General features: G+C 35.8%; 1 protein-coding gene across 3 annotated transcripts in view; it reads left to right on the top strand.

Annotated features, from left to right (window-relative positions):
* Positions 1-25,396, top strand: part of LOC149820511 (coatomer subunit beta'-1-like) — a 44,394-nt gene extending 18,998 nt beyond the window's left edge. Inside the window, exons 13-26 of one of the 3 annotated variants that reach the window (XM_089983139.1) lie at positions 4,807-4,947; positions 5,136-5,210; positions 5,398-5,574; positions 5,674-5,765; positions 5,844-5,960; positions 7,751-7,865; positions 8,002-8,073; positions 10,697-10,893; positions 11,016-11,109; positions 11,228-11,334; positions 14,317-14,452; positions 22,484-22,598; positions 24,147-24,266; positions 25,220-25,396. In XM_089983139.1, coding sequence (XP_089839265.1) covers positions 4,807-4,947; positions 5,136-5,210; positions 5,398-5,574; positions 5,674-5,765; positions 5,844-5,960; positions 7,751-7,865; positions 8,002-8,073; positions 10,697-10,893; positions 11,016-11,109; positions 11,228-11,334; positions 14,317-14,452; positions 22,484-22,598; positions 24,147-24,166 — 1,458 coding nt within the window. In that variant the 3' untranslated portion in view covers positions 24,167-24,266; positions 25,220-25,396. Of the gene's footprint in view, positions 1-4,806; positions 4,948-5,135; positions 5,211-5,397; positions 5,575-5,673; positions 5,766-5,843; positions 5,961-7,750; positions 7,866-8,001; positions 8,074-10,696; positions 10,894-11,015; positions 11,110-11,227; positions 11,335-14,316; positions 14,453-22,483; positions 22,674-24,146; positions 24,267-25,219 lie in introns of all 3 variants that reach the window. The other 2 variants (XM_089983138.1, XM_089983137.1) reach the window with 2 other exon arrangements.
* Positions 25,397-27,614: the final 2,218 nt, after the last annotated feature.

Raw genomic sequence — 27,614 nt, 5'->3', positions numbered from 1 at the left:
ATTTAATTTTGGAATAAATTTAACTTTGGGAACAAAAAAAATTTGTTTTTCAAAATCTCCAATTCCTTTAATTTCAAGAGAAGCCCCATCCGCAATAGAGACAAAGGATGGTGAGAGGTTTTTAGAATAATTGGTCAGTGTAAAAGCATTTGGAGTCATATGAAAGGATGCACCTGAGTCTAATAGCCAAAGAATTATACTTGGAGGAGAGAAAGAGGACGCAACAGCTCCAGAAACAGATCCCTTGAGGAGTGGTTGAAGAGCTTCAATAATTTGATTTATAGATAGATTGACATTGTTGGAGGTAGACGACGTCTCTTCCCTGAAGGTTGTTGACATTGCCACCATCTTTTTTCACTTGGGACACACAGGTTTTATGTGCCCTGGTTCTTTACAAAAATGACACACGATTTTACTGTAGTCTCTTCTTCCATATTGCCCGTTATTTTCTCTTCCTCCTTGATTCTTGTTGAAGTGGGGAGGTTTATAAGGTTTAACATTGCTCCCCGGTCTAGATACAACGTAAGCTCCCTCATCCTCGTTTTTAGAGGGGACGGCCAACACATTTTGATTGGTTTTATTCATTTCCAATCTAGTCTCTTCTCCACTTAATTTGATAAGAACATCTTCTAAAGGTGAAGAAGAAAAGGAAGATAAAAGAGAGGATCTAGATTGTTCAAATTTGGGTCTAAGCCCATTTAGTTAATTAAAAAAGTGATCCTCTTCAAGTTGTTTTTGCCTCAGTTCGATTGCCTCTCCACTCTATTTAGGTTCAAGGATAGCAAGTTCATCCCATATAGCAGATAATTCGGCAAAATACTCTCTAACCGACATCTCTCCTTGTTGTAGAGTCAAAGCCTTCTTTTGGAGGTAATATTTATGGGACAAATCTCTTGACGTATACATTCATTCAAGATACTCCCATACTTGATATGCTTTCTTGAATTTCAATATATTGGCATTAATCTTGGTTTCCACCGAAGAGAAAAACCACGAAATAATTTTGTAGTTTTTCATCTCCCACTCTTCATGCCTTTTATTGTATTCTTTAAATGCCTTTTCTCTTTCTTCACTGTCAAGGACCTTAATGTCTTCTCTCTCAATGATATTAATTTTAGGTTCGGGTTCGGGAATAGTTCCTTGAACATAGCCCCAAAGATCCTTACCTTTGATATGAGCCTCCATATTTTCGGCTCATACATGATAATTAGATCCATTCAATTTGAAGCCAAGAGAGAAGTGGGAGTCTTTTTCGCCCATTAGAGAGAAGAAAAAGAGAAAGAGATGCGTACCACAATGAGATATAAGGTCCTACTTGAGGTAGGATGCTTCTAAAATATTGAATGAAGAGACGAGTCTTCACCCCAATCACCCAAACTTGATGGCACACTTTTCAAAGCACCCAATAGAGAGAACAAATCACACGATCTTCTTTTCTCCCAACCAAGCTCTGATACCATGTAAAAATATCTTCAAAGATGTGCACTACAAGCACAAGCTCCACGAAGGGATACGTGTACAAAGACACACCAAGAACACTTGAATAAAAAGTACACAAAGGTACAAAGAGAACACTTGAAATGCAAAAGATTGAATCTATTGAGCAAGGGTGAGCACAAAGGCTCCCAAAAGAAAGAATACAATTAGAGGGGACACACCCCTATTTATAATACAAGAGGAGACCAAAATGAGGTGCTCCTACTAGATGTTGGAGCCCCTCCAACGGTTAGAAATCTAACCGTTGGAGGGGGGTCCAACGTCTCCCCTTCCTTTGACTTTTAGTCAAAAAGGTAAAAAAGAAAAGAAAGGAAAAAAAGAAAGAAAAAGAAAAAGAAAAAGAAAAAGGAAAAGGAAAAGATAAAAGATAAAAGATAAAAGATAAAAGATAAAAGATAAAAGAGAAAAGAGAAAAGAGAAAAGAGAAAAGAGAAAAGAAAATGAAGAAAAGTTACATGCACATTCACAAGTGTGAATATGCGTAAAATGAGAAATGATAGAAATGCCCCTGGGGCAAATGTAGATACATATGCATATATATATATATATAATATGCATATGTATCCCTCTCTATATATAAATATATGTATACATGATATAATTTAACAGTATGTACATGTACGTTACTCATAAACATTGTGCTGATTTGGTTATATATATATATATGTGTGTGTGTGTGTGTAGTATTAATATAAATTTATTTTATATTTTGCACTTAGAAGGTGTTTTTTGTTCTTTGTTTATTTAATTTGTATTTTGTATTCCGAAAGTATTTTTATATTAAATATTAATAGCATATAATTAGCATAAAGCATTTTATATTGCCGAGTTATAAGGGTATTTTTGTAAATTTTGATAAATGGGATGAGAATGCTCTCTCATATTAAATGAGATGTGATGGACCCTCACCCCGTCTCTCCCAAGTTTCAACTGAGTGTGACATGATTCATGAGAATTCAAAAAGTGATATGTCACTCTCTCATAACTCATACGAACTTAACACTTTTGGTTTTATTTGATGTTTAGAATATATGAGCAAAGTATATGACACAAGTCATGGGCGTGTCATAATGTACATGGCATTGTATGCCGTGTCTGTACGGTGTCATGTGCAACACACCTACATTTTGGCATGTCACTATGACTTAGTTTGGAAATGGTTGTCTCTTGACTAGTGGTTCAAATGGCTAGAAAGTGACAAAAGGATTTTCGAGGAATCAAAATCTGATGTTAATTTAATTTATGATTATGAATGTAAAATTTCCTTCAATAAAAATAATTAGAGTGGAAAATCGGCAGAATGCCCCAAAAATGGGTGAGTTTTAGGTTGGACTGGATTGGAAGGAGGACAAGAAACTTGGAGTGGCTATCCTACATTTTCAGTTTTCATAACATTGTACTTAGAAATCGCTTTTCATGTTTTATTTCTTTTCTCTTAGGGTTGATTTGGTTTTATGCCTGGAAGATCAACTATGGAAGCTATACATCTTCTTAGACAACTTATTGAGGAAATAGAGAGAGAAATAAAGATTTGCATATGTTTTTTATTGATTTGGAGAAGGCATATGATAGAGTACCTAGGGACGTTCTCTGGTGGACAATGATGAAGAAAGGTGTTTCTCTCAAGTACATTAGTATAATTAAGGATATATATGAAGGAGTAATAATCAATGTCCGCACTTGTGGAGGGGTGACAACCAATTTTCCTATAACGGTTGGGTTACATCAAGGATCTTCTTTAAGCCCTTTCCTATTTGCTGTAGTGATGGATGAGCTTACGAGATCAATTCAAGAAAATGTGCTGTGGTGTATGTTGTTTGCTGATGATATTGTTTTGATTGATGAGTCTAGAGCTGAGGTTAATGTTAAGTTAGAATTATGGAGACAAACATTGGAAGCAAGAGGTTTTAAGTTGAGTAAGAGTAAGACAAAATATATGGAATGTCGGTTTAGTAAGCAACAAAGTAGTGATGGGAGTGTAGTGAAGCTTGGTGAGCAAGAAATACCGGTAGATGATTGTTTCAAATATTTGGGATCTATCATTTAAAAGTATGGAGAAATTGATGGAGATGTAAATCATAGGATAAAGGTAGGGTGGATGAAATGAAAAAGTGCAACTGGAGTATTGTGCGATCGTAGAATGCCATTGCGGTTGAAGGGAAAGTTTTATAGGATGACTATTAGGCCCGCTTTACTATATGGTACAGAATGTTGGGCTGCCAAGAGAAAACATATTCAAAAAATGAGTGTAGCTGAGATGCGTATGCTTAGATGGATGTGTGGAAATACAATAAAAGATAAGATTCGGAACGAGGAGATACGTAAGAAGGTAGGCGTTGCACCCATTGAAAATAAGATAAGAGAGAATCGTTTACGGTGGTTTGGACATATTCGGCGAAGGCCTAATGATGCTCCAGTTAGAAGGATGGAGAAATAGGAGAATATATTAGTTAAAAGAGGCCAGGGTAGGCCTAGGAAGACTTGGATGAAGATGATAGGAAAGGATATGAAGGCTTTGAACCTCACCGAGGACATGGCATTAGATAGAAATGATTGGAGGAGAAGGATTCATGTGGAAGACCCAGTATGATTTTCTTTGTTGGTTCATATCGCCGACCCCAATTGTTTTGGGATGAAGGCATAGTTGTTGTTGTCTCTTGGGGTTGATTTTGGGTCTCCCAATCTTGTTTTGATTATTCTCATTTATTGAGAGCTCACTTTCCATTCAAAAAAGAAAAGAAAACAATATGAAAACCAGTCAGGAATGGCTTAGGTTGCATAAAATAAAGCTAATCTTAGCTGAGCATGGCCTCACATTTTCTGAGCTAGCCTAGTAATAAGAAAACCTGTTATAATCCTCAAAAAAATGAAAAAGCTGCTGGCTATAACAAATATGAGAAGAAAAGATTATTGTAGCAGTACCTAGGGAATAGGGATTTGTGTAAATTAATAAAAAAGAGTTCCTACGGGTTTGCATAGTGGTCCTTTGGGTATTCATTGTTAGATAAAAAATTCTCCTTTATTTCATTGTGTTAAGTTCTTGCTGCTTTCTTAAAATTATGTTCGTTTATGCAGAGGAACATCCCTCTCTCTCTCTCTCTTACCTGTTTGTGTGCCTATGCACTTGATAATTTCTTGATCCTTCTGTTATATTCCTTTTGTTTTGTGCATCTGTTGTCAGTTTATTGTTAGTAGGTATCTGTCACTTTAAATAGGACGTTTAAATTATTAGATGAAATGCTTCTTGGTTCTCTTGCTGATTTTATTATCTTTTAACTGACATGCCAGTTAAAAAAAATATAATTTCAGGAGAAGAAAAGCATCAGACCAACATTTTCTTCAGAACGCATATTTGGGGGAACTTTATTGGCCATTTGTTCAAATGACTTCATTTGTTTCTATGATTGGTCTGATTGCAGACTTATCCGCCGAATTGATGTTGTTGTTAAAGTAAGTGAAAAGCTTATTCTAGAGAGCTTTACTTACAAATTAGTTTTGTTGGTTTCTCTCTCTAAAGAAGAGAAAAAGGTTTCATTGGCTAACTTGTAAAAATTTTCCGTTCATTAATGGGCTTTTGTCCTCTCAAAAGAGTTAAGATACACTAATTTTCTGATGATTCATTCCCATCTTTGTAACAGAACTTGTATTGGGCAGATAGTGGCGATCTACTTTCAGTTGCAAGTGATACTTCATTTTACATTCTGAAATATAATGTAAGATATTAGATGATGAATCTACTGGTGTTTTGCTTTCCATTTCTCCTCTGTGTGCCATTCTTTCCTTGCAAAAGGCTTCTTAGCTGGCTTTTTGTTGGGATAGGGAGTTACTTTAAAACTTATATTGTGTTTCATTTTGTCTTCAACTATTAACTGTGATATGTATTGTCTTCTAACTTCACAGAGAGACATAGTATCAAAGCATTTAGATAGTGGAAGGTCAATAGATGAGCAGGGTGTTGAAGAAGCATTCGAGGTTCTTCATGAAATGAATGAGCGTGTGCGCACAGGAATATGGGTCGGAGATTGTTTCATCTACAACAACTATTCTTGGCGGTTGAATTACTGTGTTGGTGGTGAGGTATGAAATTTTTTTATTTGATTATTGTGAACACTCAAAGTGCAGAAATCTATCAATGGTACTATGTCATGTGATGCTGTTGTTCTGTAACTACTGCAGGTAACCACCATGTTTCACTTGGATCGACCGATGTACCTACTTGGGTATCTTGCAAATCAGAGCCGCGTTTATCTTATAGACAAAGAGTTTAAGTAAGGCCACTTGAAAGTTGTTGGTAATCATCCTTCCGATACTCAGATATTCTATTTATAGTTTCTCTTTCTTTCCAGTGTTGTAGGATATACATTGCTTCTTAGTTTGATTGAATACAAAACTCTTGTAATGCGTGGGGATCTGGAACGTGCAAATGAAGTCTTGCCTTCAATTCCCCAGGAGCATCTGAATAGGTATATCTATGACAAGAATTATACTGTAAATGGTGCAGTATATCTGCTATAACTCAGCCTTACATGTAAGCATATTCTTTCTCTTTTTCAAGGTAGGTTTAGTCTGTAGAAAATTTTGATTCAAATTTCTATTTGAGAAGTTATAACAAGAAATTTAAACCATGGTTTTCTTTGTAAATAGAAAAAGTAGGGAAATGTGGAACATGTTAGAGAAGAGAATAAGTAAGATAAGGCGAAAGAATACATTATCTGTCTTTTGTCCTCTTCCTTCTTTTTTTTTATCTTCTTCCCTCTTTCCTAAGTTGATTTTTTGCCTTTACTTTTCTTTCCAACTTCCTTTTTTTTTGTAAATTTTAGTACTTGAACTATGAGAAATGATTTTGCGAGTATACATGCCTTGATAAGAAATATGGTCATAAATTCATGACATTATTATGTTAGCTACTCGGGTTTACCATCAACCTGACTTAGTGTTGTGTCTAGTGTTATAAAAAACGCGCCTTGATGCACAAATGGCGCGCCTCGCCTTGAGGCGCGGCCCTCTGTGCCTCAAGGCACAAGCCCGAGGCGCAAAAAAAAACAATTTTTTTTACAACAATACTTCCGAGACATAATCAATAAGAGTTTTGTAGGTTAATCTCATATATTTTCTAGTTATTTCAGTTATGTAGTCAGTTTTTTAGTATATTTTAACTTTTGTTGGTTAATCTCATATATTTTTCAGTTATTTCAGTTATGTAATTAGTTTCTTAATATATTTTAACTTTTGTTGGTTAATCTCATATATTTTCCAGTTATGCAATCAGTTTTTTAGTTACTTTATATGTTAATCTCATGTTTTTTAGAATAATCTCATATATTTTAACTTTTGTAGGTTAATCTCATATATTTTCCAGTTATTTTAGTTATGTAATCAGTTTCTTAGTATATTTTAACTTTTGTTGGTTAATCTCATATATTTTCCAGTTATGTAATCAGTTTTTAGTTACTTTTATATGTTAATCTCATAGTTTTTAGAATAATCTTATATATTTTAACTTTTATAGGTTAATCTCATATATTTTCCAGTTATTTCAATTATGTAATCAGTTTCTTAGTATATTTTAACTTTTTTTTGTTAATCTCATATATTTTCCAGTTATGTAATAAGTTTTTTAGTTACTTTTATATGTTAATCTCATATTTTTTAGCATAATCTCATATATTTTAACTTTTGTTGGTTAATCTCATATATTTTCCAGTTATGTAATCGGTTTCTTAGTATATTTTATCTTTTGTTGGTTAATCTCATATGTTTTCCAGTTATATAATCATTTTTTTAGTTACTTTTATATGTTAATCTCATATATTTTAACTTTTGTTGGTTAATCTCATATATTTTCAGTTATGTAATCAGTTTTTAGTTACTTTTATATGTTAATCTCATATTATTTAGTACTTATTTGAGATTTTCTATTTCTTATTGATTGTTATTTAATCAATAAAGCATTTATTTATTTATTTATATTTTTAGATATTTTTTATAATATTTTTTAAGTTTTCAAAAAAAAAAATTGAGGCTTACGCTTTACGCCTCGCCTCGGTTTTTGGTGGAGCGCCTCGCTACGCCTCAACGCTTTTCACAACACTGGTTGTATCAGATATTGTTTCTTCTTATATTGGCAATATTGAAAAAAAACTACTAAAGTATCAAAACACAAAAGTGACATCTGTATTATCTCTGAGATACTTTGAAGTTGAGGTCTTGATTTGTATTTTTGTTATTAACGGATTATTCTTCTCATTAAAAGTGTGGCTCGCTTCTTGGAGTCCCGGGGAATGATAGAGGATGCATTGGAAGTGGCAACTGACCCTAATTATAGATTTGATCTGGCTGTACAGCTGGGAAGGCTGGAGGTGGCAAAGGTATGCCTGTGCCATTTAAATTGACAAAATATTTGTAAGCTTAAATTGCTGTGTATTTTTTGCTTGTTATCTATAGGAAAATAAAAATTATCTTCAGAAATCACTGGTTATATAAATGAACATGTGCTTTCTTCAGGCCATTGCCATTGAAGTACAGAGTGAATCAAAATGGAAGCAGTTAGGAGAATTGGCTATGTCTACCGGGAAGGTAAGTTGTTTGTTTGACCAAGTGCTTTATTTGTATGTTCTTTTGGAGAACTTATAGTTGTGCTCCAGTGCGTATTGCCTTTGTGTGGTACTGAGAGCTGTCCTTATGCTTGCTATTCATATCTTCAGGATGCCTTAGCGAAATTATGCCATGTAGTTTTAGTATTCTTGATAAGTTATTTTCACAGTTCCCTGTGATGAACAATCATGAACTCTCTAGTCATTTTTGAGCAAGAAAAAAATGTATGGTATTTGAGGAACCCCATACTAGGTGAGAAAGTTCTACAAATAAGTGTTATGATTAGAAGCACATGACATGTAAAAAAGAGGCAAAAAAGCAATAATAAAAGAAAAGAATTGCAAGTTTTATTGTAGTCCAAGCCGATGTTAAACATTCATGCCTTAAGCATGAAGTGTGAGCCACAAGACTGCACCTCAAGGCGTGTCGCCCTTCATGCCTCAAGGCGTGAGGTTGAGGAGCAGAACTCCCTGAGGCAACAGGGGCTCGAAGCACATGCCTTAGGTCAAAGTTGCTCCTCAGTTTGAGGCATTCCCTTCTTTTCACAAGGTCAAATCAGGTGACATTATTTTTGTTTTGCTAATAAAAATTTGCAGATTGCTCTGAATTTTGTGGAGGTTTTTCCTTTCTTGTTTCAGCCACAACATCGCTGATTATTTACAATGAAGAATGCAAGAGTAAAAATCTTAATTTTCATGTTAAGTGTAAGCTTTAAATGGTTTTCATCACGATGCTCTTTATCATTATGCTTGTCAATATTGAACATAACATTACCAAAACAAAAACATCATTGAGTGCGAACTGTTTGTTAAATTATTTGGAAAAGCTTTTCCCCCCAAGAATTTGTGTAGAGTTTGCAACTAAGATATTCTAATTTTGAAATTGTCATTGTTGTTGTAATTGTGCATGAGAAATACCTTTTTTGGGGGACTTTTGGGTTAGATCTATTGATGATGTCAGAAGCAAGAAATCTAAGATCTAGAAATGACCTGATGTGGCAATATTGTGAACTGGTTGGAGAGAGATCAATGAAATGTACTTTTTGTGTAATGGTTATTCATGGTGGATTATATAGATTCAAATGTCATGTTGCAGAACATGATGACTTTGTAACATGATGTAGCTCTCTTAGTATTCCAGCCAATGTTCTTGCGGAAATGACTGCTAGCTTACACAAAATGAATAGAAGCAGCAGACAACTGTTACAAGAAGTCATATTAGATTTTGAAGAAATGTTTCATGAGGATGATCCATCATCACTAACAAATGTACTTCTGCCAAATTTAAAAAATCAGGGATATGAAGAAACAAGAGATAGAACAAGAATGAAACATTAAAGACTTACTTAGGGGCATGCATTTCACATACGAGAGAGAAAGGCAAACCTCACATGATATTGCAATCATGTGAAATAATTTTTGTAAGAAACCATATTGTTTTATATGTGTTTCATTTCAAGTGAGAAAGTCATTACCTTGGTGGGCCCTACATGCAAAAAGGCAACCATGCATTTATTAGTGAGAACCGTTGTTTCATGTTGTGAGAAAAAGTAAAAAAGTTGGAGGGTCCCATATACAAAAAGTACATTTTGCATTTATTAAGAGGACCCACCATTAGAAAAGGAAGTGAGAAATTCTGACTTTTATATGAATTATGTGGTGAAAGGGAAGGAAAGTTCTCTTTCACATTTTTCTCACCAAATTGTCATGTTTGTTTTACCAAAATGAATGAAACAAGCGTGCCCTTAAGAAGATTTTGGAAGTAGTCTAGTGGCTTTATCCCTTAATGTTTTTTGTATAATCATGAAATATGACCTTATAGTTGTCTAATATTTTTGTTTAGTTATTATAATTGTCTTTCTTTGGTTATTTATTCACGTCAAATTCTTTGGTTATTTGTATGTATTTGTTTGTTTAACTATTTTATTTTGTTAGTTGTTACTTATTAAATACCTATATTAACATGTTCTAGTCAGTTTGCATTTAGGTTTATTTGATGTTCTAGTAGTTTTAGTACTTAAATATATTTTCTTTTTATTCATTAACTTATGATTTTTTCTAATTTCACTGACCTTTTATTTTCAAATTTTATTAATTTTTTAAAGTAATTTACTTCTTTTGGTGTTGTATTTTACAATACAGTATGACACACTCGTGTCTTAGACACTTCCGACACACTGGTACAATTTTACAACATTGCTAATGCTAATGCTCTTCATTGCTCCCAACCATATCAAGGTCAGGTCAGATACATGGACTAAACCTGATCCTAGTATTTGTCTTTATCCCAAGCCAACACCTTATTTGATCAGTTCATCTCTCTAGTCCTGATCCTAATTCTAGGGTTGTCCACTTGATCAGAACTGTTCTGAGCCCATTAATAGATTCTTTGTTTTCATTGCTATTGCAGAATTAAGCATTCAGTTAGAAGTTCTGAAGCTCCATAAGCATGCCCAGAAGTTTGACTGGGGAAAATTTTGTCATTTTGTCCTCTGTTAATAGAATAAATGTTCTCCGTTTCTGGCCTAATGAAAAATCAGGCATTCAGTTGAAAGTAGCATGCCGAGAAATTTGACTTGGGAAAATGTGATCATTTTCTATTGCAGTTAGAAATGGCGGAGGATTGTCTGGTCCATGCTATGGACTTGAGTGGCTTGTTGCTTCTCTATTCAGCTCTTGGGGATGCTGAAGGAATGTCAAAACTTGCAGCACTTGCTAAGGAACAAGGGAAGAACAATGTTGCCTTTCTTTGTCTTTTCATGCTTGGTAGACTGGAGGAGTGTCTTCAGTTATTGGTGGATAGGTAACTATTTTTGCTTCATTCTGCAAACTTGATATTTGGCCCAGGTCTTTCTACAACTTTTTTTTTTCTAAATTTCATAACTGACTTGTTCTTTAATGATGATATGCCTATTTTCCTTGCAGTAATAGGATACCAGAGGCTGCTTTGATGGCACGGTCCTATCTTCCAAGCAAAGTTTCTGAAATAGTATCTCTTTGGAGGAATGATCTAAATAAGGTCCTTTTTTTTTCTCTGATTTACTACTACTGCAATTATCTTTTCCTGTGCTGCTATAGTACGTGGATCAAGAAAACCTCTTATTCTTAACATTGATTAAATGCTAATTTGACTGAAGGTGAACCAAAAAGCTGCAGAATCATTGGCAGATCCAGAGGAATACCCTAATTTATTTGATGATTGGCAAATTGCTCTTTCTGTTGAGACTGGTCTTGCTAAGCAAAGGTACCACCCTCTGTTTAATGTCCACTCACTTGAATGTTATTCTTGTTTCTGCCAATTTACCCATGTTGCCCTCATGATTTTTTCAATATTGTTTAAAAAGTTAACTGAATGGACATAGACGCTCATCCTGTCATGCGTTTTAGTCTTGGCTTGTCTTCATTGAACTGCGTAGGCAGATATGGGAACCATATGCGTATTTAGGTGCTTGGTGAAGTCAAAACAAATCTTGAAAATTTTCATCTTGAACACATGAATTCATGAATGACAATGCCATGCGGTGACAACAATAATGTTCTAACTTCACACACACGCGCACACACACACACACACACACACACACACACACACACACACACACACATATGAGTAGGGTGTATCATCAAACACCCAAAAAGTTTGACCAAAATCTGCCAGTTTTTGTGTCGATGATCTCAAACGCGATCAGTGGCACAAATTTTTTTGCGTGTTTACATTATTTAACAGCAGACCAAAACCGCGGCTAAACAACAATTTTTTGAATGTGGCGCAAGGCTTTACATTGGGCAATACACTATATATATTGGGGGGGGGGGGATATTAGCTACCCTCATGGGTTCCAAACCTCGCAGTTGAAACTCATAGGGAGGTTGTGTTGACCAAATCTGACATCATGGATGTGTTTAGCATGGTCAAAATAGTAGGAATTGACCCTTGGATCAATATTTTTTTGGACAAAAAATAAGACTGAGGGTTGAAAATTTGGTATATTGTAGGCTGTTGAGTTTTCAACCCTTGAAAAATCCAACATGCATGTCGGAAAAATGTCACCAAAGGACCGCTTTCTACTAAACCGAACTTGTAGGTAGGGCTGGGAAATGAGACAAGCAGCTTGCCGTTCGGCTTGGCTCGACTCTGAAATTGAACTCTCTGAGCCGAGCTATGAGCCAGCTTGTTTAATAGGCAGAGCATGAACATGGCAAGCTCGGCTTGGCTCGTATAGTCTGGTTTTACATATTATGTACTTATATGTTATATAGTTTATACATATATTATATATATTAATGTGCATATTGTGTGTTTTACTTTTATACATTTATTAAAAATATTATATGTATTATATATAATTTATATATTATTAAGATTAAAAAAACTTAACAATATATTTTTTTAAAGAAAACGAGCCATCTCGTGATTGGCTCGTAACGAGCTCGGGGTCGACTCGGCTTGTGACGAGCACACGGATCGAGCTCGAGCTGGGGTACACCCCTTAACAAGTGAAGCCCGAAAAACCCAAGCTCGGCTCATTCGGCTCGTTTACCAGCCCTAAATATAGATCACATCTGGAGAATCAGATGTGAAAAAACAAATGAAAAATTTGAAGAAATAGAGTTTTCACTTTTGAAGGTTTGGAACGTAGTCACATATATTGTTCAAGGTATTATCTCGGCGAGGATATTTCTCGAAGAGATTTTCAAAAGTTGAAAAATCTCGAGAGTTTAAAAAATTGAAAAAATATAAATAACAATAAAAAGCTAATAAATTAATTAGTTTTTCATTATTTTTCTTCCAATAATATAAAGAAACATGTTTTAAAGGTTTTAAAATATAAAAGAAACAAAAAAATAGGAAATGCAAACTTAAAATAAAAAGGGTTTTTCCCCAAAGTATATTATCATGATACTTTGTCTTTTGGCGATATTTTGAAAATATCATGAGATATTCCCTTTAATATTGGCTACCTTAAAATATCGGTATATCTCGCGATATTTTCAAAATATCACCGATATTGGTGACAGTGGTTTGGAAGCATTTAAGCTGACAAGGCATACCAAAGTACAGCACAAGGATTGCAAAATCTGGATGGGCAAATCCAAGAAAAAGCTTAGTTCGGCCACCTAATGGAAGCACATAAGTGCTGATTCAGTTTGAAGATTCCTATGTATAATGATCTTTGTGAAGAAAGAAAAGTAAATTTGAAATTATGTATAAGAAAAATACACATATCTATGTGAGTCATTGGATGACAAAATGTCATCTATGTTACAGAGGTACCAGTACAGGTACAGGTTCAAGTGTGCGTGCAAAGGGTATGATACAGGAATTTCTAAAAGTATGTCACACTTGTGTGTAATTATGTGATTCAAAATTCTTAATCTAGAGCAATAGAGCATGAATATCATCTTGAGTGCAATTTTGTGAACAATTCTAAATAAGTAATGATTAGAAGCATTAAAGTGTAAATGCAGGTTGCAAAGTGAAATGTAACAATCAACAGTACTTTAAAAGAAAAAAACAAATACAAAATATACAATTAGTATCACAAAAAAAGAATAAAGTTAAGGACATGGTGTTAACTATGTCTGATACAAGTTTGATCATTTGATGAAGTGTCATGGTGTGTCCAGAATTGTGTCTAGTGCCGTGTTGTGTTGACTCGAGATACACGTGCTAAGTGAAGTGTCCATGTGGCATAGCCTTCTCTTGGGATGCTGACTTGGTTTATGATTTGGCAAGTCTTGTCTTACTGGTGCTTCAAATTAAGCTTGTTGTGCATCTCTGTCTTCCACACTCTGCTTTTGGAGTAATGGGATTTGAAGTGTCTGATGATTTTGTTTGTTGTTGACAAGCATATTGTCCGCTTATATCCTTCTGTCTTATACTTTATTGAATCTTTCAGTGTTGCTCATTTTAGTATGTCACCATAATTATCAATTCATGCTGTGACCGTTAATAAATCATTCTTGCTTGGAAATGGCAAAACTATTTCATGCATCATGTATGGACTAAATATTCACACCAAGACTGACAACTTATGTCACTGTAGTGGTACATGTACAGGCTCCCAAATACTGTAAACTTCTAACTTGATTTTATGTTGTTTTACTTATTCAACTGTTGAAGTTTGAGCTTCCATATTTTCCATCAATCAGGTTTATTGCATTTTGTTTGTCTTGCATTATTTGGAATTCTTGACAACATACTGATGTAAATGCTGTCAAACAGAGGCTACCATCCACCAGCTGGGGAGTACTTGAATTTGTCAGGCAGACGCCATATCAATCTTGTGGAAGCATTTAAAAGTATGCAACTCGGTGATGAAATAGCTGTGCCCTTGGAAAATGGTGATTTGGTCTATGAGGTATGTAGTAGTTGATTCTTTGAAGTTTCAATGGTCAACTTTTCTCTTGGTGTTACTGTATGGCATTTTCAATGCTGTCTCTTCATCCACTTGGAGATGCGGTTTGAGTGTTTCAAGTTACAAGAGAATGTACCGTCTTTTAATCTCCTAGCCTCCACCCTGATTTGGGGATCTAAGTTGACCGCCCAAATCTGGGGCCAAGTCCGCATACATTTGAAGTAATTCATCTCAGCACTTAAAGTTTTTTGAATTTTGCTCAAGATTTCAGAAGTCTGAAATGGAGTCCATACTGTAATGGAACACTAGGCAAAGAACAATGTCAAAAAATGACTATAAGAGATGCACAAGCATACACGAAAGAGGCCATTAATGGGCAAAATACAATAGGCCACAAAGTGGCAAGTGACAAACACACAATATGAGAGAGAGAAGTTAAAAATATAAATGAACTTCTTATTGAAAAGGCTCTCTAAAGCCTTACATTATAGTGGGGCAAGACCCCCTATTTATACAACAGGAGGGAGCAAAAAGGGGCTCCCATAGAGTCATTGGGAGCTCCTCCAACGGTCACACCCCAACGACTCTATGTGGGCTCTATTCCAATACAAAGAACAAAAAGAAAATAAAAATATAAAAACAAAAATAATAAAAATAAAAAAAGGAAGTTCCTAATGGACATGCATATTTACAAGTGAAAAGACAAATTTGCCCCTAGTGGACATTACAAAAGTCATATATATATATATATATATATATATATATATATATATATATACTTTTACACATACATGACTTGCATTAACTCGGTGATCATCAGACCAGAATCAGGTTGTATGGCTTTTGGCCCAGCTCCATGGCAAAGTGACCATACTGTTGAGGAGTCTAAGATTCAGAATAATATTAACGCTGCATCCATGCAAACATCTTCACGGTCACACAAACACATGCACACTATTGTTTCATCTTTATCTCTTTGGCGTAGAATTGACTTATTCTGTAGTTTGCTTCCTGAAAAGAGTTGACTTCAGATTCTGTATATTGATGTCATCTACACTTCTTGACATTTTTTGGTTTTAGCTGTTGTTCTAGGAGGATAAACCATGTTCTGTGAAAATTAGTTAATGCATTATCTCTTGTTGGAAGTCCAGGATATAATTTTTACGTGGAGAACATCCATGCTTCTTTTTATTTTCTTCAGGGGTTAACGATGGTCCACTCACATAATTTTGTAAAAACCAAAACACAAATATTTGTCCTTTTGATATTTAGAATTTTTGTTTGTGGCCAAGAGTTTTGCTTGGTTCCTATATGCTTCTTCTAGAATGACTTGTGCCATGCACATGAGGTTTGTATTAGAGCGTGAGGCTTGAGGTGGTTCACGATGTTACTGTTCATGTCACTGTTCACGACGTTACTGTTCACATCATTTAATTTTCAATTGTATTTCATTATATCGTGTTCCCAAAATACCCTTTATTAGTCTTCTTGTATTTTGTATTAATAAGGGTGTTTTAGTAAAAATGTATTTTAGTGTAAAGTGAATATAAACAGTCATAATGAGGCATGATTTTCCCATATTGGGAATTGTGAGAGTTCAGCCCAAACATTTCTTTTGTCTTCTTTCTCTCTACAGAAACTTCAGAAAACTTAAATCTAACATGGTATCATAGCTATGATTCGGAGTGGGGCTAGAAAATCTTGGTGACCTTGAAGATTCTATCTTTCTTTCTCTAGGTAACAATTGAGTCTTCTATTCTTTTTCTCTCTTCCTCTCTTTTCTTTCCTTTTCTCTCAAATCTACGTCTCTTCTCTTAGTTCTTGATTCTTAAATCATAATCTGCGTATTTCTTGATTCCCTAATCTGTCTTCGTCTTCGTTTTCTCGTTATTTCTTCCCCTTCAAATCAGATCTAAGTATTTCTTGACTCTTTCCTTTTTCCCTAAGATCTTGGATTTGAAATTTCTTTTATAAATTTTGGCTCATTTGTGTTTTGGGTCTCATCTTTCTGGCCAAACTAGATTTATCAGATCTGAAAAATATATCAAATTTGAAAAATAGATTGATGCCACCTAAGGCTAGCGATTCCTGTTTTGCGTCATTCAACAAAAAAAAAGGGATTCCAAGTTGACCTTGACGGGTGATTTCATTAAAATATTCTATTTGCAGCGGCATATTTGATTTACTGTTCACGTTCTTTTCTAAAAAAAAGCAGACACGACTGTTATTGCAGCCAATTACTGTCGATAATTTTTTGTATCTTGGTTATTGATTATCTCATTTTCTTTTTAATTATTTGTTGCCCTGTTTTGTTCCTTTTGCATTGATGCTTTATTCACATGTCATGGATTCAAGATCCTCTTTATGATCCATCTCTGCTAACTTTCTCAGCCAATTAATTTATGCAAAATTGAATAACTCCAACTACCTTATTTGAAAAAGACAGATTATTCCTTTTGTTAGGGGTCAGGATCTCGCTGGTCACCTCAATGGATCAGTTGCAGATCCATCTTAGTTTCTTATGTAAGAAGATAAAGATGACAAAGGGGCTATAACTGCATCGAAGACCGTTAAAAATCCAAATATTGTCATAAGGATCAAGCCTTAGTGGCCTACATCACTTCGACCCTATATCAAGAGGTATTGGTGAGAATTTCATATGATTGCATTGCGATGATGCTATGAAATACATTATAGCAGACCTATTCATAGATTTCAGAGGCTAAGATCATTTATTTGAAAAGAGAATTTCAGGAGGCATCCATGTCTATTATGGAGTATTTCAACAAGATCAAGTCCATTATAGATCAACTAGCGTGAATTGGATGTCAAGTGTCATAGAAGGACAAAATTCAGCAAGCTCTAGTTGGCTTGGGACTCAAATTCTATGTGTTGTTCACTACTTTAGAGTATATTGTGACCATTGTACTTTTGATGACTTAAAAGCCAAACTCTTCAGTTGTGAGATGTCGTTGAAGATGGAGGATGAGTAATTTATGCTAGTCCCAACATCCTTCCAGGAGAAAGAAGTGCAATCAATAATAACATTCCTACATGCTATATTTGCAAGAACAAAGAACTAGTAAAAGCAAAGTGTTGGTTTAAAAATGATCCGAGGTACAATCTTGAAGCTAAAGGCAAATATTTACCTAAGGATCAAGGGCAAAACAAGGGACAAACTGACCCTGACAAGAAGCTTTTGTTGGATGCTCTTTCCAGACTCAGTTTCAAGCAAAACGATTAGGGTGTTTGGTACATTGATTTAGGAGTTGCGAGCCATGTCACATGTGACACAGGTAAAATTTTCAAACCGATTCTTTATTCTGATAAAAATAATATTGTTACTGGAGATGGTAGACACCACCGCATTACAAACGCCAGAGATATTGTCCTTCCTTCATCTAAATCTCATTCTGTCAAGTTGTTTAATGTATTGTGTTTTCGTAATATAAAAAAGAATATAGTGTCTGTTTCTAAGCTTATTAATGATACCAATTCGTATGCTAAATTTACTCCATCTTCTGTGTATGTCAAGGATCTTCGAACGAGGAAGGCGTTCGTTGAGAAAGAAAAATGTGGCAACATGTATGTCTTCAAAGAAGATCCCTTAACTGCTCTAGCTATATTGGATAGTCACTCGAAGCCTGAGTCCTCTGCATGTGTTTTCAGTATTTCAAAGTCTAGTCAGTCAAATGTTTAACGTAGTAGGTTAGGTTATTGTGGTGAATTTTTTCTTGAAAGACTAGTTTCAAATAAATTGTTATCTAAATCTGTATTTGGTGAAGAGTCTTGTGATAGTTTATGTCCTAGTTGTCAAATTTGTAAGAGTCATGTTTTGACATTTAATTTATTTAATAAAAGAGCTTCGTGACCTTTTGATATTATTCATTATGATGTTTGGGGACCATTTCCACTTCCTCCTATGTTAGCAAATATTATGTATCATTTATTGATGGCTATTCTCGTTACTCTTGGATATTTTTCTTAAAGCATAAGTCTGATGTTTTTGGTGTGTTTAAAACCTTTTGGGCCTATGTTCATACTCAATTTTCATCAAATATTCTAAATCTCCGGTGTGATGTTGGTGGTGAATACTTGTCAAAGGAATTTGTTGATTTTTTACAGAATAATGGAATTTGTCAAAGAGTTTTATGCCCGCTGATGCCTCCACAAAATGACATTGTTGAAAGAAAGCATCGTCTTATTGTAGAGAGTGCGATGTCCATGATTCATGAGTGTAAAGTTCCCATAAAGTTATGGATAGAGGCATTTCATACAATTGTATATGTCATAAGTAGATTGCTCATGAAACTTTTGTAGAACAATTCTTCCTATTTTATGCTATATGGGAAGCATCCAAATTATAATGGGCTAAAGGCATTTAGATGTGTGTGTTATGTTCATGTGAACAACCAGCTGCGAAACAAATTTCAGGATAAAGCCCATGTTTGCCATTTTGTTGGATATGCTGTGATTATTACAAAGGTTACATGTGTTATGATTCCAAGTCAGGCATAATTAAAATATGTAAAAATGTTGTGTTTGATGAGTGCAACTTCTCTAATGATCAGTGCAACCATTATGTTTTGCAAGACAAGAATAATATTGACGTATATTAGCCTTGGCTGAATAATAACCTATTTTCAGCAATGAATGATAAGGTACAACAACCGAATCTTTTTCCTGATCAAAGTCAAGATGTCTTAGAAGATTCACCAACTGAATTGGATTGTGACACAAAAATCGATTCAGGCAATGGAGAAAGCATATCAGGAAGATTCAAAGAGAGATGCATTTATACAATGCGTAATCAAAGCCAATTGGTTCTACATGAACAACAACAATCTTCAGATCAAGAGAGACAACTTAAGTCAATAAGATCAAGCAGGGTGAGACATCTGATTGAAAAATGAGCGAGTTATGAAAAATTTAGCATAGATCCCCAATGCTTCTTTACTCAAATCGGACAATAGTAAGAACTCAAAACATTTCAGCATGCAGTGCAGTCAAATAGATGAATATAAGCTATGAATGAAGAAATACAGGCTTTGCATGAATGCAGACTTGGGAGATAGTGAAAAGACCGCTTGATAAAATGTAGTTGGTTTGAAATGGGTCTATAAAATAAAATATAAATCTGACGGAACTATCAAGAGATATAAAGTTTTCCTAGTAGCAAAATGATTCACTCAGGTGTATGGGCATGATTATGATGAAACCTTTAGTCCTGTTGTCAAAATAGGCACTATACAGTTTGATCATGGGTGACAACTAAGTCAGTTGGATATAAAAAACGTGTTCTTACATGGGCATCTTAAGGAGGAAGTTTATATGGAATAACCACCCGGGTATAACAAAAAGGATCAAAGAACTCATGTTTGTAGGTTAAAAAGGGCTATTTATGGATTGAAGCAAGCTTCAAGGTTTTGGTTTGAGAGTTTTTCGGTTGTAATTGAATGCTATGGTTTTACTCGGTCTCCATTAGATCATTCACTTTTCATTTACAAAGTAACAATTTTATCAATGTGTTACTAATTTATATTGATGATATAATTGTTACTGACAGTTGTAGTGAACATATTGAAGAAGTGAAGAGGTTCTTGTAAAAAAAATTTAAGATGAAAGATCTTGGTTTGTTACGATATTTTCTTGGGATAGAGGTAGATCGACAAGCTGATTTTCTTATTTTAACTCAACATAAATACACGATGAATCTCCTAAATAAAACGGGCATGAAAGATTGTAAATCTACTGGAACCTCAGTTCCCATTCATCAGAGATTGAGCGCAAATGATGAAGAATTGTTCCATAACCCAACACAGTTCAAACACATAGTTGGAATGTTGCAATATCTCACTTTCACTCGTCCAAATATTGTTTTTGTTGTTAATCTGGTGCCACAATTCATGTATCAGCCTAGAGCCTAGAACAGGAGGGTGTGAAAAGAATTTTGAGATATTTAAAGGGCATTGTTGGAGATGACTTGCTTTACAGAAATATGTCGCCACATGAACATATGGTAATGGTTATGGCCTATTCAGATGTTGATTGGGCAGGAGATCCGGATGAGAGAAGATCCGTTTCTGGATACTGTGTTTTTCTTGTAAGAATTTTGGTCTCATGGAGTAGTAAAAAACAAAAGGCTATTGCGAGGTTTGGTACAGAGGTTGAATATCATTCCATGATTGCAGTTATAATTGAGATGACATTGATTAGACACATGCTCTATGATTTGGGAGAAGTCATCCCCAAGTTACTCTTGTATGATAATCAAAGAGCTATCAAGATTTCAGTAAATCCTATTTAACATGGAAAGACAAAAAAATTGAAATTGATCAACATTTTATTCGTCAGAAAGTGGAGGAGCATGAGATTGAGACTAGTTATGTCTGGACTGAAGACCAAGTGACTGACTTGTTCACTAAAGGCTTCACAAAGAACAAGTTTTGCCATTAGAGCGTGAGGTTTGAGGTGATCGGATCTTTATCTTGATCCAGATCCATATCACTCGCGTCACTATTCACAACGTCAGTGTTCACGATGTTACTGTTCACGTCTCTTAGTTTTCTATTATATTTCATTATATATTGTGTTTCTAAAATACCCTTTATTAGTCTTCTTGTATTTTGTGTTAATAAGGGTGTTTTATTAAAGATGTATTTTAGTGTAAAGTGAATATAAAGTTACAATGAGGTACAATTTTCTCATATTGGGAATCGTGAGAGTTCAACCCAAACCTTTCTCATCTTTTTTCTCTCTGCAGGAACCTCAGAAAACCTAAATCTAACAGTTTGCTGGTTAATAATTAAGTTATTACCACTGAAAATCATAATTTCGTTTGTCTTGGCTCATCCTCATCCTCATCACGGTTATTGTTCAGTAATTGGTGTCTATTTGTCCTTGTTATCATCATCATCATATTAACATAATTATCATTGTTATTCTAAGCAGTATTTTTTTATTGTCTTTATGAGGAAAGGACAGTTTCAAATGTGTTTGATTTGCATGTGGTATGCATGGTTTTTGAAATGAGTTATCACAGTTGAAGCCATACACCTCACCATTAATGTTCCTTTGTGTGTGTGTGTGTGTGATGCCTAATAAAGGAGCATCAGGGTAGTATGTTCTTTCCATCATGAAAGTATCTTTGCAAGCCGGATTTATTAGATGTTCAGTTGGGTTTACTTGGTAATGCATGAACAGCTATGAAGTTTGCATTTTAAAATTGATAAACCTGTACCCAAATTTGACCATGTATTGAATGTTGTCTGCTACTTAAATTACTCTTGGATTCTGTACTGTCTAGCAGCAAAATGCATCGAGAGAGGTCAGAGGCAGCTCTGACGGTATACCGGGAGAGCTGCCTTGGATGCCGTTCATCCATTTGATTAACGGCAGCCAGAACACCATGAATGGATAGGTTGTTTCTTAGATGGGTCCCCACAAATATTTTGAGAGCCATTCAAATTTTAGATAAGCGGCATCTACAGTGCAAAAAATGAATGGCTGAAAGAAGTGTTCCGTCAGAGCTGCCTCTGACCTAATTTTAAGGGCAGGCTCTTGGAACTGAATCCAGGACTCTCTCTCTCTCTCTCTAGTGTCCATTGGGGATACTCTGATCCAAGAGGTGCATGATGCTGTCAAAGCACACCATGAATGACATCATAAGCTGCTGTGCTGGGCCCCTGTTAAAACGGGAAAGCGTGGAAGGCGTTTTGTCCACTAGTGCCTGAATGGCATTACTGCCCCTGTCCAATGGAGCCTGTCAGATGGACATCTGAACTGATTAGACCCCGTTGGTACATGGTTCTTTGTATCTTGTGAACGCTGTAGGCAAATTGCAATGTATTTGGATCGATTAGGTGAATGCAGGTTTAAAGAATTCCTTGAAAGTTAAGAAGAACACCATTCTTTTTGACAAATGTTAGTTTGTTTATTAGGCAGCTCTAATTTCATTGGTCAATTTGAGATCACGGTCACTTTGGCCTACCTGTTGTTACAGTTGTGGTTGAAGTTGGATTTGTTTTTTAACAGGAAGAGGAGGTAGCGGCGGAGGAAGAGGGTCAGGAGCAGTCGGTTGATGTGGAGGCAGAGGATTCAACAGACAGTGCCATCCTCGTCAATGGTAACGAGGCTGATGAACAGTGGGGTATGAATAACGAAGGCACTCCATCAGCATAATACATCCACTGCTTGGCAGTGTAAAATCCAAATTTTGTCTCTGGTGATTAATTTTAGTTTCCTCTAAAATCCGCTTAGTTTTTCCCCGCTTTCACTTTTATCATTCATCATCACCTGTGTAGTGTGGGTACAGTGGCTGAGACTAGAGCTTAAAAGTCAGGACCACAGTACCATGCTGCCATTTCTAGAAAACCGGAGTGCTTTTTTCGATTTAAGAATGAAGGTTATTTTGGGAAAGAAACTGCTGTTAGGACACATGCGAAACCTAAGAGCTCGGTCACAAAATCCATTTTATTTATCCTTTTTTATTATCGTTTCTGTTTAATACGGAATCAAGGATATGAGCACTGTGCACGTGCATTGGATGAGTAACAGTGCCCCGACCTGAAGCCGATTAAAGCCCAACATGCCTAGTCTTGCTGGGGGGTTGGACTGGGCCCAAAACATATCGGGCTTGGTCTAGGTGGGTCAGTTTGGGCCCTTTAAGCCCAACCAGTTAATGGGCCAGACCATGGGCTGATACCTGAGAGCATATCGGGTACCTGGCCAGTTGCCCACCCTTATCAAATGAGCCTTCAATGTGGATCATCCGATCTTGAGAGTGAAATATACGCCCTCTCAGTTCTGACTGTCCAGATGATTTGGCTCTGTCCAAGCTGCATGAACATTGTGCTCATGACCACTCATCATATAGAGAGGTGTTCTACATGCTTCTTGATATCCCAAAATGACTAGTCGTAGTGTGTGTTGAGAATTTGGCAGTAGGGGAATCAAATGTCGGCGGATTTCAATCTCTCCTGTTTTTTTCTAAAGATTTTGTAGAATTACAGCCTGCCCGATTCTGCCATGAGAATCGTTTTGGAACTTTTGAGTTAGCTTATCCAAATTCGTACACAGCTGGAGAGGTCAACATGGCTTGTCTTTACTTATTCTATCTATTGTTTTCTAGAGATATTCTTATAGCTGTAAAGCTCTTGATTTCTATCAATCATTTTCTAAATACATTTCTTATAGCTGTAAAGCTCTTTAGCTACTTGAAAAGCATATAAATGTTACATCATTTGTTTGACTTTAGCAGTGAATCGTTTGTTCAAACGTACGCGTTTGCGTAGGAACATTTAATCATCTGTCTGATGAATATTTGAATTGTTATCATCATCAGTATTAAATGTTATCGCTGATAGCCATTCCATCATTATCAATTTCTGTTGTTGCGCTCAAATGATAACAGCCGTCCCTAGGTTCAAGGCATGACGTCTGACTCTTTTTAACTTTTTCTGATGCAAAGCAGAGTGCACCTTGAGTGTGTGGACTATGAACGGTAGAAGGGGGTGTGCTTTTGTCATTAGAGAAAGTCAAAAGCCAGTACTGTCAGGGGCTGGAATTTTGATTTCTTTTTCGGTAGTTTGTGAAATTGGGTGATTCCTTGTGGTGTTGAGGGATTTTGGGTAGATATAAGGGCTTGTGCTCTCCAGCTAGCTATGACTGATTACACGTTCTTTTGCTGAACTGGCAGTGTTAGCGTCACGTCAGTAGCTCTCACAAGCAGTTAGCAGACTTCATGTTTGATGCTGCAGGTGACCACCAACCTCCACTTGATCCATCTAAGGGTGGAATTACCAAGATTCCGTTTAATGTGAGTGTTTTCTCTAGCCAGTACTTTAATGTGACCTGTGTTTGACAGTCTTTTGTTTTTGAAAAATATGCATTTAAAGAAATTCTTAATCAATAAAAAATAGTTTTTTGGTATTTTTATTATATAAACATGCAATTGTTTTTGAAATATCATTAAAAACCATTAGAAACTATAATATTGAATCTGTATCAGCGTGTTATAGTCCCTGTTTGGAAACTGCCAATCTGTGGCAGCTAAGGATGCAGCTATGGAATCCCCAAAATTTGTGGTTTTAGCAAATCCACAAGGTTGTTTGAGATAAGTGGAAGGGTTCAGCTGGGGATTTATCACTTCCACTGGTGCAGTTGTTTGGAATGCAGCTGAAAAACTGCAATTAAAACTGGAAGTGCATTTGCAAGGTAGGAGCAGTCATGGGTGTTGGAACTAGTGTAATATTTGTTAACTACCACCTCATCTAGGTGGGAAGTTAAATGTGAAATTGGAAGTGTCAAATACTGCCCCAGTTCCATCATTTCTTACAACTGCATCCTTCCCAAGCAACTTTGAAACTGGGTATTCCCCACTTCCCGCTCCAGCTACCTCCAACGCCTAGTTTCCAAACAGGGCCATAGTGTGTCTGGTCCTGTCACCAAGGACACAGAGCCAAAATTGCGCGGCCTGTGTGCACCTTTAAGTCTTGGACTCCCAATTACTTGGGCTGTGGTGCTTGAGGGTGGCCGAGTCTAAGTTTGGTTTTCAATATAGGTTAGGATTTATCAGATGTTCTCAGTGTGTTAGATTGTGTCAGTTTTAACTCCAATCCAGTCTTATATGTCTTGGTTGGACCTGAGTGAATCAGATCCTATCTAGGTTCAGTTACATGTTAGGGCATCAGTTACATTGTTTTGAAGCAAGTCTAACTGATGCAACCTGTGATGCTAATGATTCTTTCCTCTTATCTTGTTTGGTTTCAGGCTTTAGTGGCAGGGTTGTGGGTGGTGTGGCCGGTTGGCTTTGCTTAAGAGTTTTTTTGGTTGATTTGTTTAGATTTGTCCAGTAAAAAAGCGCCTTCTTTTTCTGTTTTTTTTCTCATGTAACTGTTATCAAGATTAATTTGTAGCAATAAATACCTATTTTACCAAGGGAAAAAATTGGACTTTGCAATGGGAACCGAAATGAGCAAGTGCTGTATCTTACCTGAAGATGTATGATCTGATAAAAATCATAAACACGTTACTGATTTTGCTAGCATGACTAACATTGTAACCAAGTAGTGTTGCTCAATACTAAGAAAACTTTGCAAAGCTATTTAGGGATGTCATTAGTACATTTTCGCATTTGGATGTTTAAAACAAGTTACGTTTGCAGATTTGGTACGCTTCTATCACCTCTTTGCACGAATGATCAGATCTGGTAAATTGCATTAGTAATCCAGATCTATTTGAATCCGATACAGAGTCAGACCTAATTATGGTACTTCATGAGAATCTAGGGTGGAGGTAACTGGATCTGGATACTTTATGGTTTTGTCAGTGAACTTTCCCAAGTCCTGGTCCGCATCCAATAACCCTAGGTTCAATTTGTACTGGGTATTTTTCAAATGCCTCTCAGGCTGTCTGGCGTTAATTAGTATATCCACCATTTCTTCCACTGTTTAGATACCATCAAACTGTTTCAATTGAGTGAGGCAAATATTCGCAAATTCCTGTAATAAAAAAATACCCTAATTACTATTTGACTTAACATTGCTATGACAGGTTCATATTTGCACTTTCTTGCCTCCAACCGCTAACCCATCAGCCTTCTGCCACTTTATTTGTCTCGTACATTCAGCAACATCAAGGCAAGGTTTATACGATTGTTTTTTTGGAAAGTGAGGTGTTCATTTGAAAAGTGTGAACTCTAAAGCAGGAATATTAGGGTAAACATTTGGTACTAATAAAGGTACATACTATTGAGTTTATTATCACCTTTGTTTCATTTTTTTTGGAAAGTAGGGTGTTCATTGGGAAAGTACGAACTCTAAAGCAGGAATATTAGGGTAAACATTTGGTACTAATAAAGGTACATACTATTGAGCTTATTATCACCTTTGTTTCATTTTTTTTTCTTGGAAGTGGGGGTGTTCATTTGAAAAGTGTGAACACTAAAGCAGGAATATTAGGGTAAACATTTGATACTAATAAAGGTACATACTATTGAGTTTATTATCACATTTGTTTCAGATTTTTTTATAACTTTTTGTAGATCGTACCTCATAGATGTGATCTACGTAGAATATGGGTTTTGAATCATGTGATTGGAACATGTAGGGAATGTTTTCTAGGGCTTAAAAAATGAACGGCCCACAATGTACTTAAATTTCACGACTCAAGATCATATTTTTACATTGAAAATACATGATCCAAGGTCCAATTCTTACTAAACAAACCATGTTGAATGCATATATGTTGTTAGATTGATCCGATTCTGTACCTTCATTAGTACCAACTATAAACCCTGAATATTAGCCATGCATAAAATGTTTGTCAGACTTTTGAAAATCACAAAGGGTGTATTTGTTTTGTATCTGAAAATGAATCAACCCCTCAAAAACTAAGTGCAAATTGTAGTGTATGTTTTTTGCTTTTCTTTATATTTTAAATATTTTTATTATGAAACATGTGAATATCCTGTCGAGATTTTCCTGAGATATTTTTTCCTCACCAAGAAAATCCTGATGCCATGTTTGTGACATTGGATGGGGAATTAGCCCACTTGTTTCTTGGACAGAGACCTGGCCTTGGTGTTTTTGATGTGGACATGAACTTTGTCTTCGCACAATAATCATGTTGGGTTCCATCTGGATCAGGTCTTACTTAAATCTTATCAGGAGAGAGCTCCCTGAATAGTGGACCCTTCAGGTTGGATTCCGACAACCCAAGTCCCTCCCATTCAGGGACCATGGATCATATTATTTCGGTTTCAGACAAACTGGGGTTGCTCACTTCTGATATGAAGACAGCTTGTTGCTATGTTGCTTGCTAAAGAAAGCAGTAAACAATTGATTATTATAGAAGATAATATATGTGTTGGAATCTGCTGAGCTGGCATATGTTACTGGGTACAATTTCTGGGTATTCAGTACCTCTCCTGCACCTGTGTTTTGAAAGTTGGCAGGTTTCTGGGTACAATTAATTCTTACTGGGTACAATTTCTGGGTATTCAGTCAATGGGTCGGGTTTGACCCAGACCCAACCCGTATCGAACCCTATAGCCTATAAGGCCAGGGTTTGGTGATCTGGGTTGAACTGTAAAAGTCAGAATAGTATATGGAGCCGGGTATGGTTTGTGAAATTTTGTACCAGACACAGGTCCAACCTGACTTCC

Source organism: Nuphar pumila, chromosome 12 (assembly GCF_984573655.1).
Source record: "Nuphar pumila chromosome 12, dmNupPumi1.hap1.1, whole genome shotgun sequence".
In the NCBI taxonomy this organism is placed as follows: domain Eukaryota; kingdom Viridiplantae; phylum Streptophyta; class Magnoliopsida; order Nymphaeales; family Nymphaeaceae; genus Nuphar; species Nuphar pumila.
Note: the sequence above shows the minus strand (reverse complement) of the source record. Positions and strands in the feature narration are given on the sequence as shown.